General features: G+C 44.0%; 1 protein-coding gene across 1 annotated transcript in view; it reads right to left on the bottom strand.

The window, feature by feature from the left end:
* Nucleotides 1-2430: 2430 nt before the first annotated feature.
* Nucleotides 2431-20352, bottom strand: part of PBX1 (pre-B-cell leukemia homeobox 1) — a 298117-nt gene continuing 280195 nt past the window's right edge. Inside the window, exon 8 of the mRNA XM_010851970.1 lies at nt 2431-7927. Coding sequence (XP_010850272.1) covers nt 7835-7927 — 93 coding nt within the window. The 3' untranslated portion in view covers nt 2431-7834. The remainder of the gene's footprint in view (nt 7928-20352) is intronic.

The following is a 20352-nucleotide window of genomic DNA, read 5'->3' as shown; positions in this document are numbered from 1 at the left end:
GTGTGGTTGATTTTCATGAGAGAGATGGAATTTGGGCTTGGGGTGTCACCTGGACATAATGAATGGACCCTATGATTTATCCAGAGGAATCCAGAAGCATGAGATAAGCTGGGTCCCATGAGAATATGGGCTTCTCTTGTGGCTCAGCTGTTAAAGAATCTGCCTGCAATGCAGGAGACCTGAGTTTGATCCCTGGGTTGGGAACATCCCTGGAGGAGGAAACGGCAACCCACTCCAGTATTCTGGCCTGGAGAATTGCATGGACAAAGGAACCTGGCGAGTTACAAGCCATGGGATCATGAAGAGTCAGACATGACTGAGAGATTAACACACACACACACACATACGGGAGAATAAACAAGGTCAATGTTTCTCCCAAGCACTTGGCCCCTTACAACTCCTCTTGCCTACCTACCCTCACACTGCCCAGAGCGGTCTGGGAAGTATACCTAAGGCTAGAAGCCAGAGATTGTGCCTCCCTGTGTCTGACTGGCTCAGACAGTAAATCCACGGCTCTCTTTGTCTAGTCACTGTTGGAATCTTCTGCAAGGCATGGGAGGAGCACAGCCTCACTCCTCTCCGGGCCTCTGGTACAAAGATGTAGGGTAAAGCACCTTCCTTGCCTCACCCAGTGACTTCCTAAGACTAAGCTCTTGTGCCATCCTTCATGCTGAATATTTCCAGAAAGGAGGCCATATTTTGGATAACAAAGGGTGGTTGGAACATTGGTGTCCGGCTTTATTGTTCAAGTAGGGGAGATCATGGAAGTCTACAAGGAGAAGCAGGTAGAAATCTATGGGGGAGGTGAGGGTGCGAAGTGCTGAGTGTATCAGATTTTGTGATTTTTAATGCTTTAGACTTCATCTGAAGTAACTGCTGGCCACTAGACCTGACCCTTCTAGAGAGCAATATACATGGGAGAGACTTTCCCAATGGCCAGGTAGGCTGCCTTGAGGAACAGCAGCTCTCCCTTCATAATGACCATGGGCTGAGTACTGAAGTCAGGAGTTTAGACAACAACCGAATGTGAAGACTGTTGAGGGGGTAGTACTGGGTGGCTCAGCTCTGGCCCCCGTTGTTATACCCCTTTCTGGGTCTTCTCTACTGAAGAGTAACAGAGCCAACCCTGGGATGTTACTGAAAATGTTTTTCTTGGGAGTCTGTCCTGTGCAGTAAAACAGCTCTGTGGACTTGCCTTTTCTCTAATTCTGGAGCACTAGGTGTGATGAGACGGCCGACTACTCAAGGAGTTTTTGTGTGCTGTTATTGCCAGGAAGCGGCTGCCTAGACAGGGACCACTTTTCCATCCTTCTGCCCACCCCTCAACTCCTGCATTTAGGAATATGAATGGAAGGGAGCTCTTGGTTAAGGCTTTCAAGAAGTGTTGACCCTTCTACACACTCTTTCCCTCCTGCAGGAGGACTACAAATTCCTGCAGGCTGAAGGAACTGGATCCCCGAAGCACTGCATGAAGACAAGGCATCCTGACAAGGAACGTTTGTTGGGGGCTATTACCATTATTAGTGAGAAACAGATTTGTACTGAATTTGAGGCACCAGAGTCTTGGTCTACTACAACAGTTTAGTAGCACTCTTAAGTAATAAACTAGGTGGGTGGGCGAGGTTCACAATTCTCCAGGCAACTAAAGGACGGAGTGGTCTAACACTACCTTGTATACCCAAACTTCCATAAATGTGCTCCCATGTTTAGATTTGCAGAGGAGACATGAGGTCTCCATTTTGACTGCTGAACACAGTCTCCAAATCTACCTTGGCAAGACAGCTTTATACTTTTGAGGCCACTGGGCCCTTAGCTTATCTGTTAAGAAAAATGATGATTTGATCCCCCCATGATGGTCCATTCTTTTCATCTGTTTTCTATTGATTAGAATCATGATAGGGATGAAAGGGTGAGTGATTGGCATTTTCAATATAGACCTGCCTCTCTGGGGCTTCGGGCAGAGCCTCCTGAAGCTTAAGGCGTTAAGAATGAGAAAATGATGCATGTGATGCCTCCAGAGGAACAATATGAGGAATGGCAGACAAGAAGCTGCATCCCATGCTATGCACAAAAAATGGTGTTAAGGGCCTGGAAGCAGACTTAGGTGTTGAAGGCTGAAGTGGTGATCCAGAGAGAATCCTCTGAGACATTAAACTCTGTAACAGACCACAACCCCAAAGGTCAGGGGCTCATTGCGAGTGTAGACAAACCACTGCAAGAGATGACCACACGGGATGGCAGACGTAGCACACGGCAGGCGTGTCTGCCTAGTGGAGTAGAGTCTGGCATACTTCTCAGAGCCTAGAACTGGGTGGTTCTTCTAACTGAGATTCATTCCTTCCCCTGCAGCATCTTTCTGGTACCACAATTTTCCTTATGACCAGATCAAAGCAGACCAAGAGAAGGAAAGGAAAGCCAGTGGACGACGGCTGTGACTCAGAAACTTGTAATTTATTATGGAACATCACCCTAACATTTTAACTGGTATTTGGCTGATAGCTGCTGATCACAGACAAGCGGACAAAATTGGGTGCTCTGCCTTCCTGCAGCACAGCTAATATTCACACGTAAAAAATCCTTCTTTCCTTCCTTCTCTCCCTCCCTTCCTTCCTTTGTGGGTGAGGTAAGTAACTCAATTTGTCCCACTGCAAATGCAGACTTTAAAATGATGAGGGCCACAGTTTAAATTATAATCCACATTAAACTAAATCATAGTTTGGGGAAAGAGAAGTTATCAGCAGGTAAGAAAATAAATTTACACCAAATACAAGTATATATTTTTTTTTTGCAACAAAAGAAACTATTTATTTGGAATATGCATTACCAGTACAAATTAGGAGACTGTAAAACCTACACCGTGTTAGTATCATTAGAGAACACAAAATTTCAGTTGGAATCAAAAGGGACAGAAGCCTGTGCTCTCACAGAAGCAGAAAAGCTTAAAATTTCAAAACCAAAACAGAGCAGAGCTTTGCAGGTTTATACTCTGAATAATAAGAACGGGGGAGGAGGAGTGGGAGAATAAAACCAACAACCAAAGGAAAGCACTTCAAAATAACTGAAAACGCCCAAGGAAAGAAAGGAATAAGAGAGAAAAGGGGAAAACATTGAATGTTTTATTAATTTTAACAAAAGGAAAAAAAAATGTTTACAAAAAAATAAAAGAGTCCAGAAAGCTTTGAGCTAGGGATTGAAATCATATAGATGATGTGAAAAGGTCGTCATCATTGTTTTGTTATGACTTAAAAACAAGAGTGCATGCATTAGGGTAGAGACACTTCCTAAAGTGTTGCTCACTTTTTTTGCTTAGGTTCTGGCTGCTTTCTGAATGCTTACTCACTTGAGGAATGAAAACCATTTAAATTAAGTTTCTCCAGATAACATCGTTTTCTTTTCTCCCCTAACTTAACAAAAATATTCCGAATCAAGCCAGTTTGACAATCTGCTTTAAGCAGCTGCCTAAATCAGAAGTTAGCGAGAGGTGCACTGCCCGTGAGACCAGCATAACCGCTCAGCACTGGGGCACAGCACTGAGTCTGGCTGAAAATACCTCCGGGCTGAATGGCTCTCGGGACAGCTTCCTGGATCTAGTCTCCTCAGCTAATGGTACACACCCCACCAGTGAAATGGTACACAATTTCACTCCTGTGAAATTCCTCTGGAAGAAAAAAATCCTCTCTAGTTGGAAAGGCTTTGTGGAAAGTTGTTATCAATCAGGAAGAAAGAAAAGAAAGCATTTTAATGTGACATTCACAATCAACCAAGGCAAAAACTTCTCCCTACAATATAAAAAGTTACCCTGGACCAATTCCTTGAAGTGTTAAAGGTCGAAAAAAGCAACTTCAAGTCTCTGCATTTGTTTTTTTCCCCAGGGACTTTGGAATGCCACAGTCCAGAATTACAGGTGAGTCATGTGACGTCATTGTGGGGCTTGTCTTTGAAGTCAACTGAATTCCAAAGCAAACAGAAGTACATGGAAACAGCCTATTCTACAAAGGTCATCTTTTCACATCACCTCGGATACATATTTAAGAAATAAAAACACCAAGATCATAATCCTGAAAATTAAAAAAGCACCCTCCCATAAACAAACCAAAAATAACACAATTTTTTGTTTTTATAGTTTAAAGAGCAGGATAAAGAAAAGTAAAGAATTTATTTCTGGGTCTCAAAGTTAATAAACATAATAACATGTTAGGCTGTACCTATTATGCTCACTATTCCAAACTTTTTTTTTTTTTAGTTTACAAAATGAATTACTGTCACTTTTAAACATTGTGAAACAGGAAATGGATGTGCACAACTCGACACTTTTCTAGCATTCTTGAACTAATTCACAAATGCAAGAAAATAAAAGAAAAATGGGGGAAATGGTGAATGTAGGTAGTTGGGTGTTAAAAACTAATGCAGGAATGATGTGCATTGTCACAGAAAGAAGAGGGGAAATTCCCCATCCTGTTTTGCGTGCTAAGAGGGTCATTTTTAAAATTTTTATTATAAACACTATTAAATTCAGACCGCTTTTTTGGTTTTTTTTTTCTTTATCTGAATATACAAGAACATTCATTATCAAATGTTCATCATCAATACTACAAAGAACGAGACACAAGTCGCAAGAAACAATGGAAAATGTTAATAAAGCTGAAAGAATCGTTGAGTATTTTTTTGTTTTTTTTTTAAGTTTTTTTTTTTAAATTTGAGTTTCTGTAGTTTCATCTTTTTTTGGTATCGAAGTCAGGTTTTTCTGGGCAGAAAAATAAAACTCAGAAGGCAAGGGGGGCAAGGAAAGATACGTGAGAAAAGGCAACTGGCAAATAAAAAACACTACCAGCAAAAAAAAAAAAAAGTAAAGAAGGTGCCACTTGGCAAAACTACTGCACAGGAGTCAATTCCACACCAGGGGGAGGAGTTAGGGATGAAAAGAAGGGTGTGATGAAGAGTCACAAGGTGGGCAAGCCTTAGGGCGAGTTTTACTTCTCAGGGGAAGTCGGCTGCGGGGAAAACGGGGTACTCCCACTTCCATCAGAAAATGAAGGAATCTTGGGGCACATTTTGGTATCTGTATGACTGACCTAGTAAGAATTCCCAGGGAACTGTATTTCCAGAGAGGCGCTCTTTCCATACCCAACCTTCCGCGGTCAGCATTCTCATGCCTCCCTTAATACAAAAAGAGCTGGTGGCCGCCATGTCCGATGTGATCATGGGTGAGGAGGGGAAGGTAAAGAGCGCCGTGTGACGAGCTGGGCAGGGACGACACAGTGAGGGGTGAGCGTCAGTGCAAACTACTGCAGGGAGAGAAACTGCCTGTGCAAAGGTGGCACCACTCTGATCTCTTTCATCAGCTTAAAATGGTGATCATTCAAACCAAATCTGCAATCATCCTTCCTGTTTCCAAGAGAACCCTTTTGTGTCAAGATCTTAAGTACTTTGCCTCAAGTCAAGGGGATACAATCCTACCATATGCCTGTGTGGGTAGTTTCAATAGATCCCTGTCACTCAGACCAAGTTCTTCCCTGGTTCTAATCACTGCAGAATGGTCACAAGATGGTTCCTTCCAGGAAGCCTCTTTATTAAGCTCTGTTCTGATTATGGCACAGGTTAGAAGACACAGTCTTCCTACTCCTCTTAGCCATCCAGGTATGATGCCATCTTGCCAAATATTTACTTTTTGCATTTCCTTCAAATACACATACCTTCTGCTTGCTTTCCCCTACCTCCCAACACCCACACACAGGAGCATTTTCTAATCATTACCGTAGTGCCATGCAGAATGTCCATGACCTTGTTAGCTGGTCATCCCCACCCCTCAGGGCTTTATACCTCTCCCAGAGGCTTTCTCAAACACAGCAGATGCAACAGGGGACTAAGTGCTTATGAGGCCACATGTTGGATTCTAGTACAAGCTAAGAGAACCAGATCACATTTTTCCAATTTAGAAACTTATCTCTATTCTAAGAAACCAGCCAGGCCTAAACAAACAAAGAGAAGCAACAACACTGACTCTGCTCTTTGTCCTCAAGGTGACGACCTCAGGCATTACTGCTAATCGAAAGTTACAACAGGAAAACCATGTATCCTCCCAACAGGGCATGGGCCAGTTTATCTTAGGGAAGCTACTTCCCCTGACTTCACAATTATATATTGGGTATGAATGAAATCAATTTCTTCAGTCTCTTGGTGAGCCAGGCATAACCCCCATTTTACAGATGAAGAAAATGAGGCACCAAGAGATCTGAACACTTCCCATTTAACCAAGTAACAGAGCTGCCATCTTTTCTTCTGGCACAGTTGGCTACGAAGTTCAGGTAAAATTAGAAAACAGTGTAATAGTACATACTCCTCACTCTTAGATATTCCCAGGGAATAAAAATCACAAATGATTTAACCAAAAGCACGACCTCCCTATTCCCCATCACTCTCAGGTCTTCTGCATAAGTAAACAAAAAGTTTGTCTCAGCCATCTTCTTAAACAACTTTCTCCTCCAGGACAAGAATGTGGTGCCATATGACACTTTGGATAATTAATGCACTGTCCCTAACACAAACACAAAAACGAAACAGAACCAAATCCACTGCAGACACTGGAAGTACTGTGTGTGGCTCCCCAAGAGCTCCAGAAGTGGTGGGAAAGCCAACGGTTTAGGAAACTAACCTTCACCATGTTCAAGTCCTGTGTATGTCATTCTGGTGTGTGCATGCTGGGGGCCCGGAAGCCCCAGGCACATACTGCTTCTCTATGTCAGTGACCTTCACTCAGAGTGGTTGTATTGCTCTCCTGCGCTCATAAGGTGTAATGTTATGGTTACTAACATAGGTATTCATATGTGGCATGTGACTGATTTGGGGCAAGTGAATGTGTGTCTGTGCACGGGTCTACATGTTCGTATACCTGTGTGTGTGGGGGGAGGGGTGGGATAAGGTGAAGGGTTGCAGGATAAGAGCCTTCCGCTCCTTAGGGATGCGTTCACCACCATGCCTAACTCAGACCTGGTTCTGTAGTAGGCGCTGAACATTGCTTATAGCATGGTCTCCAAAGACTGTGCCTCTTGAGACCAAGAGCTGTCATTGGAAAGATGCAAAAGCCTCTAAGAATCCTGCCCTTCTTGCTCCTCAAGCCCTCTTTTGCTACCTGACTTCCTGCCTGGGAATCAACCTGGTGGGGGTAAAACCAGAAACTGTGGCACTTGCAGAAGCCCAGCAGTGACAGCCCCCAGTGAATACCTGGGGCGAGAAGGAAGAGGAGGAATTGTGTCCTAAGCAGTACTGTCCTCAGGGAAGGAAGAGCAAGAAGAGGCAGGGTGGCCTGGAACGAGCAGGGCAACGTGGCGTATTCCTGCCAAGAGGTAGTGAGAGTAAACGAGAGAAACAGAGAAGGGCTGCCCATTAGCAGAGGGAGGGAGGGACCAAGGGAGGGAAATCTGGCTCCTCAGACCACCAGCAGGAAAATATACAAATGCTTTTATTACGCTCTTTGTGTTTTCCTCTTTAAATTCCTAGAATTGTTGAAAATATCCTTCAGGGATGTAAGAGAGGGCAGGGACCCAGGGAGTCTAGGACAGAGGGAAAGGGGCGGGGAAGATGACGGACACCAGGCTAACAGCTGGAGGCAGGGAAGGGTGGCTTCTACCCAGAAAAAAAAAGGGGGGGAAGAGAGTATAAAGAAGTGTCCAGATTGGCTGAAATAGCATCCCAAAGAAGAGAAGAGAAGGAGACTCTTATTGTGTTTGCTGATTGCTTCGACCTCCAGTCTGACCGCTTCAGCGTTGAGAAACCCTCCCTCCTGGCCCTGCCTCGACTGGAGCACAGGGTCAGCCGGGATGCGACTGCTGGGAGATCAGTTGGAGGTATCAGAGTGAACACTGCCAGGGCCTTCTGTAGGGGAGGTCACTGATGAAGGGGTAGTAGCATCCTGCCAACCTCCATTAGCCTAGAAGGGAAAAAGGGAGAGAAGTCAGTCCTCTGAGATTGGGTGGCTGTTCTGCGCAGACAATGACAATAAGGCAACTGAGGAAAAGGTCTGAGTACAGTGCCTGGCACGTGGGGACATAGCCAACGGATGGCTGTGATTGTGGTCAGTAACATCCGCCCCCCAACCCCACCCGCAGATGAGTTTGGGTCCTCCCAGCAAGCCTCTGGACAGAGTATTGGCACGTCCACTTCTCACAGGCTTTGTAATCCAGTCCAAGCCATCAGAGGGAAATTCTGCATGCTCCAGGATGATCGCGGCTACCCTGCTGGCCAAGGGACCGAGTTCTAGCTCTGACTGGCAATGGTTGGCTATTGGCTCTGGCAAAGCACTCTCCCCTGTTTGGCCTTGGGTACCCCTTTAGAAAAACTGAAAGGGTAGCTTAAACGCTTTTTCAGGTTCTTTCCAGCTCTGGATGTGGTATGTATAATGGGAGCCCAGGCACCTGTTCTATGCAAGGTTCTGTCCTAGACGCTCATAAGCTGAGATACAGTTTATGCCCTCAAGGATGGGTATGAGACAAGCAGACGAATGAACTAGAGTTTCAAGCAGAACCTAATACATGGTACCCCCAGCTGTTATGAAGATTCAAATGAGTGCAACATCTCCTCTTGATGGAGCATCAGCAAAGGCTTCATGGAGGATGACCTCTCTGAGCTAAGCCTTAAAAAGTCCAGAGGGTGATGAGATGAATCAAACAGGTAAAACCATGGTGCCAACACCATAAGGACTGGTCTGTGTGACTGTATCTAAAAGGTGGTGAGACAGGAAGCTACAACTGTGATCTATACTTGTAGATCTTCCTTCTAAGACTCTAAATCCAGATGCAGTAAAACAATAATATTGTTCTAAAAGGATTTGTTTTAATGACCACTCCTTTAAAAAAATATCCCACCATTAAACAGCTGAAGAATGATTTGCTATAGTGGTTGATTCATGACTGTTTATATATTTTAAAGCATTGAACTATAAGTGTGCTAAAAGGCCTCTTTTCCCCAATCACTGTGTTTCTTTGGAGTTAACAGACCCTCAACACTGGAAATGTTAATACTGAACAGACCAGGTTTTAGGCAGGTAAATTATTTTTATTGTACCTTCTCCTTTTATTCCCTCAAGTACATGGGGTACCTGGGGAAGGTGTTATTATTGCCATTTGGGACAGACCATGGTTTCTACTCTAGCATAATCCACAGTACTTAGGAGCATGCTGCTGCTGCTGCTGCTAAATCGCTTCAGTTGTGTCCAACTCTGTGCGACCCCATAGATGGCAGCCCACCACGGTTGGCACTTAACAGATGCTGGCAAAGATCCATTCACATTTCATTCATAAAAAGGCACAGGTGTAAGTGAAAATCAAGCTTCTGGATTACAACTGAGATAGGACACAGGCTTCCTAACCTTTGAACCAGACTCCTTTTTCTCTGCCCTTTCCATCTATTTGGCTCCTTCTATTATTAGTTCACCCAAATCATGCTCCAATTTTCCCAGGAAAACCAAGGCTTTTAAATCAAAGGAGTTCCCACCAGTTACTTCAACACGAGGGTACAATTTTTTCCCACACCTCACTATAAGAGCAGATCTGGACACCAAGAGGGCAAAAGGTCCTGGGCAATGCCAAGAACACATTCCCTCAGTCTTGGATCAATGCATAACTGCTCTCAAGTTCAAATCTCCATCTCGAAACCACCGAGTCAGGCAGCTCCTCCCATTGCCCCTCTCTGTTGGAGGACATTTCCCCTGCTGTTTGTGAAAGAGAGATCAGAAAGAGAGCAATAAGGATTCTTTCTCTTAGAACAGAAGGTTTTGCTTTTGGGATCCAAGACTCAGAATCTGATCAGTATGACCAGAATCAAGGACCGAGTTAATTCAGTTTCCTCATTCAGGGTGGTCACAGCAGCAACAGTATCTTAGCATCCCCTCTCAACCAAGAATACACGTGTTCTTTTGGTACCATTTTTGGCTGAATGACAATAGCAGTTACGTTTATTTTTCCATGAAGAAAATCCTTTAGCATCATTTATCCTTTCAAATGATAAAAGTAAAATTAATGCTTATATAATGTTTGCAAATATAATAATTACACATGCAATATAATATTTGAAAATAGGAAAATTATAGAAAAACAAAGTGTACCACGGCCATAATCCAGAGATAATTACTCTCAGCATTTTGACATGTGTTTTAACAATTTTTTAGTATATTTATCAGATAGACAGATAAATTAATTAACTAGTTAAATAGATGGAAGTGTGTGTGTGTGTGTGTGTCTGTGTCTGTTGAAAGTGAAAGTGAAGTTGCTCAGTTGTGTCCGACTCTTTGCGACCCCATGGACTGTAGCCTACCAGGCTTCTCCATCCATGGGATTTTCTGGGCAAGAATACTGCAGTGGGGTGCTATTTCCTTCTCCAGGGGATCTTCCTGACCCGGGGATCAAACCTGGGTCTCCTGCATGGCAGGCAGACGCTTTACCGGCTGAGCCACCAGGTAGCATGGAATTTTAGGAAACATGCCAGGGGCTCCATAAGTACATCATCATAAGGCAGAGAGTCAGGTGCTTGTAAAGAAGATAAAAGTCATGTATTTTAGACTCCACCTGGTATGAGACCAGCAGGGGAGGGAGCAAATATCCATGATCTAGCATGTGGCACTGCATTGGAGAAGGAAATGGCAACCCACTCCAGTGCTCTTGCCTGGAGAATCCCAGGGACAGGGGAGCCTGGTGGGCTGCCGTCTACAGGGTCGCACAGAGTCGTACACAACTGAAGCGACTTAGCAGCAGCAGCAGAAGCACGTGGCACAAAGACACGGCATTACATTGCTCAGAAATCACCACCACAGCTATTATTGAGTCATACTATAATTCCTTAAAATAACAATAAGTGGTGCCCCAAATGAAGCCATTAGTAAAGAAAATGAACTCCACAGTGTTTCATTAGGAGGGAATTAGCAAAGCAGTGTATTGACTGGAAAGTTCTAGGAGACTTCTTTTTGAGTCATCTCTGAGCTGAAATAACTCAAACAGCAGACATTCGATGTCTTTTCTCCAAAAGTTCTGTTTTCTCAGACCAGTGCACAGGATGCCAGGGGGGACAGAAAACTCACAAATGGTGGAGACAGGAATTAGTTCAGGCTGATACCAAAACTAGCATTGTAATTATGAGAGTTGGTCTGGTAAAGAAAAATATGTAAGACCTTAAAAAAGCCTTATTAAAAATAAAGAAATAAAATGAATCTCTTTAACTGTCATTTTTTCACTCCCCCTCCATTCACAAACACACAGATATAGACACATATGTATACACACACACCTCCGATGGGGTGATCAACAGCTCCAGTGTGCCCAGGACTCAGGGATTTAATGGACTAGGGGGCGTGGAGTCCCAGATCACCCTACCCCAGGGTATCAGCTATGATCCTCAGCTTCTTGCCAAATCCAGGACACTGTAGCCTATGAGTTTCAAGTTTGGTGAACAAAAGTACTTTTTAAAAAGAACGAGTCTCACACAGGGAAATGCTGGAGGATGCTTGTCTCTGAAGGTGCTTGCTACCATGGTGTATCATCTGCTATTGCTGTTAAACCTCCATAAGAACAGAAACTGCGAGCAAACCTCCCCTAACTGGGTTTTCCATAAATCACTTTGGCTGCCTCAGCTGTATCATTCCGCCTTTAATGTAAGACGTTCAGAGGCTGCACCGTCTTGGGAAACAGCTGACCTCGCTTTCTGCCACGTTAACCCCGGGGAGCAATTCCTTCCCTCTTCTTCCACTGTGGGTGAATATTAAGTAGGAAACCCGCCTTTGTGAGTTTATTTATCTCTGGGCACAGTGAAATTGGAAGATGGTCTCATTAACGAACATGGGGTGGATGGGGGTGGGAAAATAAGACTTTCGCTTCAATTTTCCTTCTGCACCTAAATTCCTCCTTCACTCTGATGCAAACTAGCCTTTAAATGGACACACTCACTTTGTAAAATGCTGATGTCAGAAACCACCCTAATGGGTGACAGGGACAGGAATCTGCAAAGCCAAATATGCCCTTTTTATCCCAAAACCTCTAATGGGAGAGAGTTCACATTTACACCCAGTTGTTCAGGTTATTTCTGTAGCCTGTGACCTGGGCAGCAAGACTTGATGTAACATTTAATTCCACTTGGGGAAGCCTAAGTCAGCAGCAGGGTCAACGTGGAACATCATGGGAGAGGAGGCTAATGGAATATCAAATTAGGACAGACTTGCAGCAAATTTTCTAATTAAGAAAATCTGGACTTTCAAAACACAAATTCAAGGTATTTGGGAACAAATCATTTTAGGAACAAAAATGACTACTCTATGTTCTACCCTAATGAATCTGGCACCTAATTTGATAGACACCAAGTTTTGCCACCCCATCTAATGTATCCATGAGGCAAAGCACTCCTGTCGAAGGAGGCAGAGGAAGCTAGTAATGGAGAAGGGGAGGGAGCAATGGTGGGTGGCAAAACCCACACACTCACAAGAGCACAGAACTGCTGTTGAGGACCTGACTTTTCTTTCCTCTGACACCATCCCTGAGTCAGAAGTCAGAAGGCCACCTGCCTCTCCCCCATTGTCGTGGAGCCAGTACTGCTGGTAGCCCAGAGTAGCGGCTGTTGGGCTGAGAACCACTGGTCCCATCCTCCTCTTTTTCCCGCTCTTCCTCTGAGCTTACCTTAGCAGCATTCAGTTGATGCAGAGAATTCATCACCTGATGTGACAGCCCAAGTGAGTCTGGCACTAAGAAACTCTCATTTGCAACCCAGAAATATGCTGAGGTGCCACAAACCGGCTGATGTCAGCACCGAGGCAAGCTCAATCTGCATATGGGCCAAATGCCATCAATAGCAATGCCTTCAGGGTGCGTGAGGAGGTGGACGTGCTCTAGGTCCCCAATCACCCCGGCCCTGCTGGGGCCGGCCAGGAAGAAAAACAGAGAGACGTGGATGCATCCTTCTACCCCCCCACCCCCTCTACACACACACACACACACACACACACACACACAGAGTCACCACTTATCAAGGAAGACATCGGCTCACACAGTGGAGTCACACCCTAGATCCAACACCGGTCCATCAAGATAGGACTATGTTTTCCCGATATGCATCAACTTTCCCCAAGATTATACTGTGAGCACTTACCAAGGAATGCTCTGGGATGAAAAGATGCTATTGGAAAGCCCCTCAAGGGACAGAGGATTCAAAATTTCCCTGGGAAATTTCACAACAGTAAACAGATCCATGCCCATTCCGGTACCCCTCCAATCCTCTCTCCAGCTGCCCGCAGCATGCTCTTTCAAAAGTGTAGTTCTGATCATGTCACCTCTCTGTTTAAACCTTCAATGGCTTCTTACTGGTATCAAGGTGAGGTTCAATGTCCTTATTAGGTCTACCATGTCCTTGACCTTGCTGACTCTCCAACTCAATGCTCACGCTTAATATTCCAATATATCAGTCTACTTAGAAATTCCCACAACAGAGCTAGCATTCCATGCCTGTTTCCTTTCCCTTGAATGTGGTGTCCCACTCATCTATTTTCGTGCTACTCTCATCTTGACTGTTTCTCAAGATTGAATTTAAGTATCCTTGCACTGGTACCTACCCCCGGCAACTTCTCCTTTTCCTACACGTCCTGGAATGTACCCTGGAATTGCACAGCAACTGTGATGCCATACTACCTTTGTCCTTTCACAAGTCTTACTCCCCTACTAGCCCATGAGAACAGGGCTATGAAATTTATCTTTGATTCTAAAGTGCTTACCACAGGGCTTGACACAGCACAGATTTTAATAACGATCTCTTGGAGGAACATAAGAAATAAATAAACCTTTAGTGGCACTGTAACATCCATCCGCCACCACGGGTGTGGACAGACAGTCGGGTATCGGTACCTCCACAGTTCAGTTTAACTCTGTGTAAAGAGCTGTGTACACCTAGAAAATATTCAAGATGCAGAGCAGAGGTAGCACCAGGGTTCAAGGTAGCTCTGACATCTAGAAAGTGAACTTTTCTCTTGCTAATAAGTAGGCATCAAGGAGATCAGGCACTTCATACTTATCCCAAACAAATAACTATGATTCATATTTATATTGTTCTGTTTTCTTTTAGGGGAGAGCAGTTGAGAAAGACACTAGATCCTGCCTATTGCCATTCCATCTCAACAAGGAGTGTTCCCCACTAGGCACAAGGAGGAGGACAATGCCCTACCTTGTGGTCTCCTAGTCACCTCAGGCATCCTGGGGATCAGAAAAAGGTACGGAACAGACACAGTCCCTAAGTGGCCTGTGGGGTTTGCCCATCTTTAGTCTCTCCAGGGCTGAGACCCACATGCAGCTTCAGCTTCTACCTGGGACCTGGGAACGGAGTTGCCAGATAAAGTACAGGATGCCCTGTTAAATTTGAATTTTAGATAAACAACAAATAACTTTTTACTTGAGTATGTCCCATGCAGTATTTTCATTTGCTAAATCTGGGCAACCCTATCTGGGAAGAACATGTACTATCAGCCAAACAATTTGCATTCTGGCCTAGTTTAGATAGAAAAAATGTGCTGTTTTTCTTACTTTGACCTTTTGCACCTGCATCTTCATACAGGGAATCTTCCCTGTGGCTGTGACCACCTCTATCAGGCTAATCAGCTTCTGCTTAAGTTTCCTATTTATCGCAGTTCATTTAAGAATGAGATAGTGACATACACACACTGCTGCTGCTGCTGCTAAGTCGCTTCAGTCGTGTCCGACTCTGTGCGACCTCAGAGACGGCAGCCCACCAGACTCCTCTGTCCCTGAGATTCTCCGGGCAAGAACACTGGAGTGAGTTGCCATTGCCTTCTCCAATGCATGAAAGTGAAAAGTGAAAGTGAAGTCGCTCAGTTGTGTCCGACTCTTAGCGACCCCATGGACTGCAGCCTACCAGGCTCCTCCATCCATGGGTTTTCCAGGCAAGAGTACTGGAGTGGGGTGCCATTGCCTTCTCTGATACACACACTACTATATATAAAACAGATAAACAACAAGGATGTACTGTATAGCACATGGAACTATACTCAATATTTTGTAATAAGCTATATGGGAAAAGAATATGAAAAAATTATATATATATATACACACACATATAATGAAATCACTTTGCTATACATCTGAAACTAACACCACACTGTAAATCAACTATACTTCAATTAAAAAAAGAATGAGGTTGTAACTTGCTCTTACAAATGAAAGCCTGCTCTGGAACTTAAGCCCACCAACTGCCTCATCACATTTCCCCACAGTCGGTCCTCTGCCTGGATTATCCCATGCCACTGGCTTTAGGATTCCTATTTCCATGGCCCTCTGCCAGTTGGGGGTATCCTCTCTGACTGCCACTTACCCCTAGGTCAGTCCCTGGTGACCTTACATCCAAGTGACACCATCATACCCCATGCTAGTCTGATTCCCACCAAAGCCTCTTGAGCCCTGAGATTTTGCTGTGAAAATCTACAAATTAAGAAAGATGAGCAGTGTCATCAGCTATTCCTGGTAGAGAAAAAATACCCTGGAAGAGAACTGACATTAGCAGTCTGAGCGGCTCTGAAGAAACAATAGATTTCCCATCGCCAAAGTGAGACTGCTTCCTACTCTATAGAGGAGCCAACTGAGTGGTTCTGTGCCTTTGCCCGCCCCCTCCTCTGGTCTCTAGGAACCCATATCTTCTTTCATGGCCCGGCCTGAGCACTGCCTCCTTTCTGCAAGTTGCTGCAAGGTAAACCCTCACCAACTTCTCTAAATTCCAGTACGAGTGACCTTTTGAATGTTCATGTTGACATTTAACCACATGTAGCTCTTATTCATGTAAATATCCATGTAAGCACCAGATCTTATTCACTGCAATCCTTTAATTCTTAAGTTCTACAAATATGCATTCAGTGCCCACCTCATACTATGTACTAGGCATACGACGGTAGATACTACACATTTTTAAAAGATGTGGTGTCTGCTCTCATGAGGCTTGCTGTCTTGTGGGAAATAAGACATTCAATACATCATCAAAAGAACACAGATTCCAGATGGTAATAACTGCTGTGAGAGGGAACAGCAGGGATCTGAGGTTGGGGCTTCTGGAAAGTCAACCTAAAAGTGAACAGAAAAATAGGCAAGTAGAGAGCCGGGACACAGAACCCTCCAGGCAGAAGAAGAAATCTGTCCAAAGGCTCTGAGGATCTGAAGAAGATCAGAAAGATGGGGGCAGAGGAGTAGAGTGGTGAGCCCAACAGGGTGCGGCTGGAGAATGGGATGGCTTGCTCATGTCAAGGTCTGCAGGCCAGTAAAGGGCTTTGATTTTAATCCTCAGAGAGATGATAAATCATTAAGTACAGCCATTAGAAGACAAAGATCATGCCTGATCATGCAGCTGCTCAATTAAGTCCTTGAGTTGAATGAATAGAGAAATGAAATCTTCCTTTGGGGCCTGTCCCTGTGACTACAAGGCCATCTGGCTGCTAGTGCCCATGGTAACTTTGTAATTATGCAGGAATCCTAATGGTAATTCTCTTACTTTGGTTGATGAATATATAATAGGACACAAGTCAGTGCAAACTCCTATTCTTACCTTTCAAGCCAGAAACTTAGGACTCAGAAACAAGAATTTGCCAAACTTCATCCCCACTATATACCATAGCTTTTGGACATTTCAAGTTTCAAAAGCTTGTGGTGTGTTACAAGTAGAGCATGGGGGCTACCAATCTCAGGGCTGGAGGCAGACGACTCAGGCTCTTAAGTTCACCTTCAGGGAATCTTTGTGCTGTTTCTCAAGGTGATAGAACCTATGATGCACAAGACCAGCCTCAAATAAGTCTTTCAGGCGATTCTAATCCCTTCTACTCCCAAGCCTCAACTTACCTTACCAAACTTGGTTTTGAACAAGACAAACTCTATTCTTCTGGGGTCATACTTCTGAGAAATCACCATGCGTCCTGCCATCTTTCTAGCTAATACATTATATCTTCCACTGGTGATGTCAACTCCTGGGCTTAGACCTGTATAGTAAGATGGGAACCCCAATCCAAGTTTGTTTGGTATGACTGTGAACTCTCTTACTGCAAATCATTACGTCTAACCTTTTGTGGCACGCACTCAAGGGCACTCAATCAAAACGGCAGCACCGTTACCGTGCACCGTTCTGCCAGTAGCCAGTGACACACGACTGAAAGGCACGTGTATGTCAACTCTGAGATCAAGATCTGTTGTGGCACCTCCGGAGTTTCACCCTTTCCTAATTCATCAGTTGTGAAGGCCCAGAATTAACACTGCCGCGTAAGGCACTTGAGACACAGAGCATGGTCTGGATTGAACCTTTCGTAGCTTGTACAGGCTATGAGGTAGCGTACATTTCCGACTTTAAGGCTGGGATGCTTTGGGATTTCTGTTTGAAGTGCAAATAGGACAGTTATATACAAGGTTTCCATGTCTCACAGACTTAGGGGATCCTTAGGTTAAATGTATACACAGGAAGTGAAAACTTCAAATTTATTTTATTTAACTTTCTAGAGACAAAGAAAAATAAGCTCAGCTTGCTTTAGCTAAATAGAAGTGTCTTTGTGCAGAAAGATATTTATATCTGAATAAACATCCTCTACACCCAGATCTACAAAACCAACACACACACACACACACTTATACACATCTACAAACTGTACAAAAACATGGAAAACTTCCACACACTTTATCATTTTGATGTAGAGCTAATACATGTTCAGAAAATACTTAGAGCACCTAAAACTGTGCATACACACAGAGAAATACTGCAGATGCTGGAAACGTATAGCTCTATTAAGACAACAGATAATTATATTCACTCATATAGCCAAATATGAAAAATTCAAACAAAGGATTTTTTTTTTTAACTCTTAGTATGAATTAACTGATTGGCTGATACAGACAGGCCCAGATTCTTCATTTTATTTTCATGACCTTTGATTTTGCCCTGGCTTTGTTGAAAGGCTGTTATCTACTCAGGGCACTCCCAGGGATTGTATACACACCTGAACAACAAACGGTGGCTCGCTACGAAACACACGTAACTCATGGTGTAAACCGCGAGGCTATTTACCATCACACAGGAAGCTAAAGCCTCTTACACTTTCCTGACCATCCAAGAGACAGCAATTACCCCAGATTATCAGACCAACAATGACATGCTGCGTAAAGAGAGACACCGAGCCAACTTCACATCCCAAAGACTGGCATATTCAAGTACACTTAGGACATTAATAGCAATTTACGTGCCATCACTGAGACAAAGCCACAAAGGCTCCGTTGGCAGCCTCTTATTTTGAAGCCTATTATTTGTGGGAGTTACAGGCTATAATCACAACAGAAACTTTCAAAACCCTTATCTTCCGTGACGCACCAAATCTATTTCAGAGCCATAATTGCCATGTCACAGGAGAGTCTGCTGCTTAATGCACTCAAATGCCATTTAGTGTTTGCAGGGTCATTACAGCTAACAGAAGGATGGGGGTAGGGTGGGATGTTGGGAAGTAGTAGGGGAAAGGCAGATAGAGATCGTTGAGGGGAATGTGCTAGAATGGGGAACGAGGCTCCACTGTGCTTTATTTAGCGGATGATCCTGTTGTTTTGAGAATTCTATTTACCTCCAAAATGAGGGCAAGTGCCTGGAAACTGCATATTCAAGAATGCTGTATTATTTTCACACCACCCCAGATATCTTCAGTGGATGCTGGCAGATAATCTCTTTCATTCCGAGATTCTCATCCAAGTATAAAAGTGGGTTGTTTTTTAAATTTTAATTTTTTTTTCCTTTTAGACTGTCCCAGCAATCTGTGCAGCGGAAATCTTCCAGCTGTGCAGTGGGCTCAGGAGTCTGACTTGGCTCTTCTGTATGTGTTCTGCTAGGGAATGAGAAAGGCAGACAAGGGGACTGATGATGGTGAAATGTCAAAATTTAATCATCTAGAAGAATGTGCTACCTTTCAGATGGTAAAAGAAGATGCAAGGAGACAGATAGAGGCTCCAAAATATGAGAAAACATCTAATCACTCAAAAGACCATTTTTCAGACAAGTTTAGCTAAGGTCATAAGTAAGCTTTTAAATTATATGTAGCTTTATTTCTTCCACCTGGCTATAAACTAGTCAATGACTTACTGGGCAACTCCTAATTCTTAGGGAAATACTAAAGATGGGATAAATCTTCAAGGAAAGTTTTGACAGACTAATGTATCTCCTGGTTCTTTTAGACAACTATTGATTTCTATTTTATAGTCCTGAGTTTTTCCATACACGAGAAATACAGAAAATGTCATGCTAATTCAGATTGCAGCATTCAGATTTCTTTTAAGATCACTTAGTTTTCCTAGGGTAACTATCCAGCTTTCACTCTGAAGAACTTTCCACAGAAACAGACAGAATGAGACCTGGGGCCTTATTCCTCATGCATCCTCCTCCACTGAGAAACAAAATTTTCTCTATTTTCTAAATACTGACCGAGTGAGAAATGGAATTATATCCTTCTTATGTAAGCCTTTGAGTGTTTGAGTGTCTCCTAGGGAGGCATAGGTGAGCAGTGGCAGGCCATGCAGACAGGGGTTTTGGCTGCAGTAGACTTGGGACATGCAGCATGTGGCATAAGCTCTCCTGGGAGGAGGTCACCATTAGACCCACCGTAGAATCGCCAAACAGACAACCCGCAAACTGCAGAACAATTATACCAAAGAAATTCTCATACTGTTAAGAAAGTTTTAGGATAGACAACCTGGGGATCTGGCAAAAGGACTGAAACTCCCAGGGAATTTGACTTTGGAGGCCAGTGGGATTTGATAACAGAACTTCCACAGAACTGGGGAAACAGACTCTTCGAGGGCACAAACAAAACCTTGTGTGCACCAGGACCCAGGAGAAAGGAGCAGTGACCCCACAGGAGACTGAGCCAGACTTGCCTGTGAGTGTCCAAGAGTCTCCAGCAGAGGCGTGGGTCAACAGTGGCCTGCTGCGGGGTCAGGGGCACTGAATAAAAAAGTGCAGGAAAAAGTCCTTTTGAAGGAGGTTGCCATTACTGACATTACCCCTACTATAGTTAGGCCTCAGGCCAAACAACAGAAAGGGAACACAGGCATGCCCATTAATAGAAAATTGCATTAAAGATTTACTGAGCATGGCCCTGCCCATCAGAACAAAACCAGATTCCCCCACAGCCAGTCTCTCCCATCAGGAAGCTTCCATCAGGATAAGCTTATTCTTATCCATCAGAGGGAAGATAGAACGAAACCAAAATCACAGAAAACTAACCAAATGATCACTTGGATCACAGCCTTGTCTAACTCAATGAAACTATGAGCCATGCCGTGTGGGGCCACCCAAGACGGATGGGTCATGGTG

Source organism: Bison bison, unplaced genomic scaffold, assembly GCF_000754665.1.
Source record: "Bison bison bison isolate TAMUID 2011002044 unplaced genomic scaffold, Bison_UMD1.0 scf7180017864305, whole genome shotgun sequence".
NCBI classification, from domain to species: Eukaryota; Metazoa; Chordata; class Mammalia; order Artiodactyla; family Bovidae; genus Bison; species Bison bison.
Note: the sequence above shows the minus strand (reverse complement) of the source record. Positions and strands in the feature narration are given on the sequence as shown.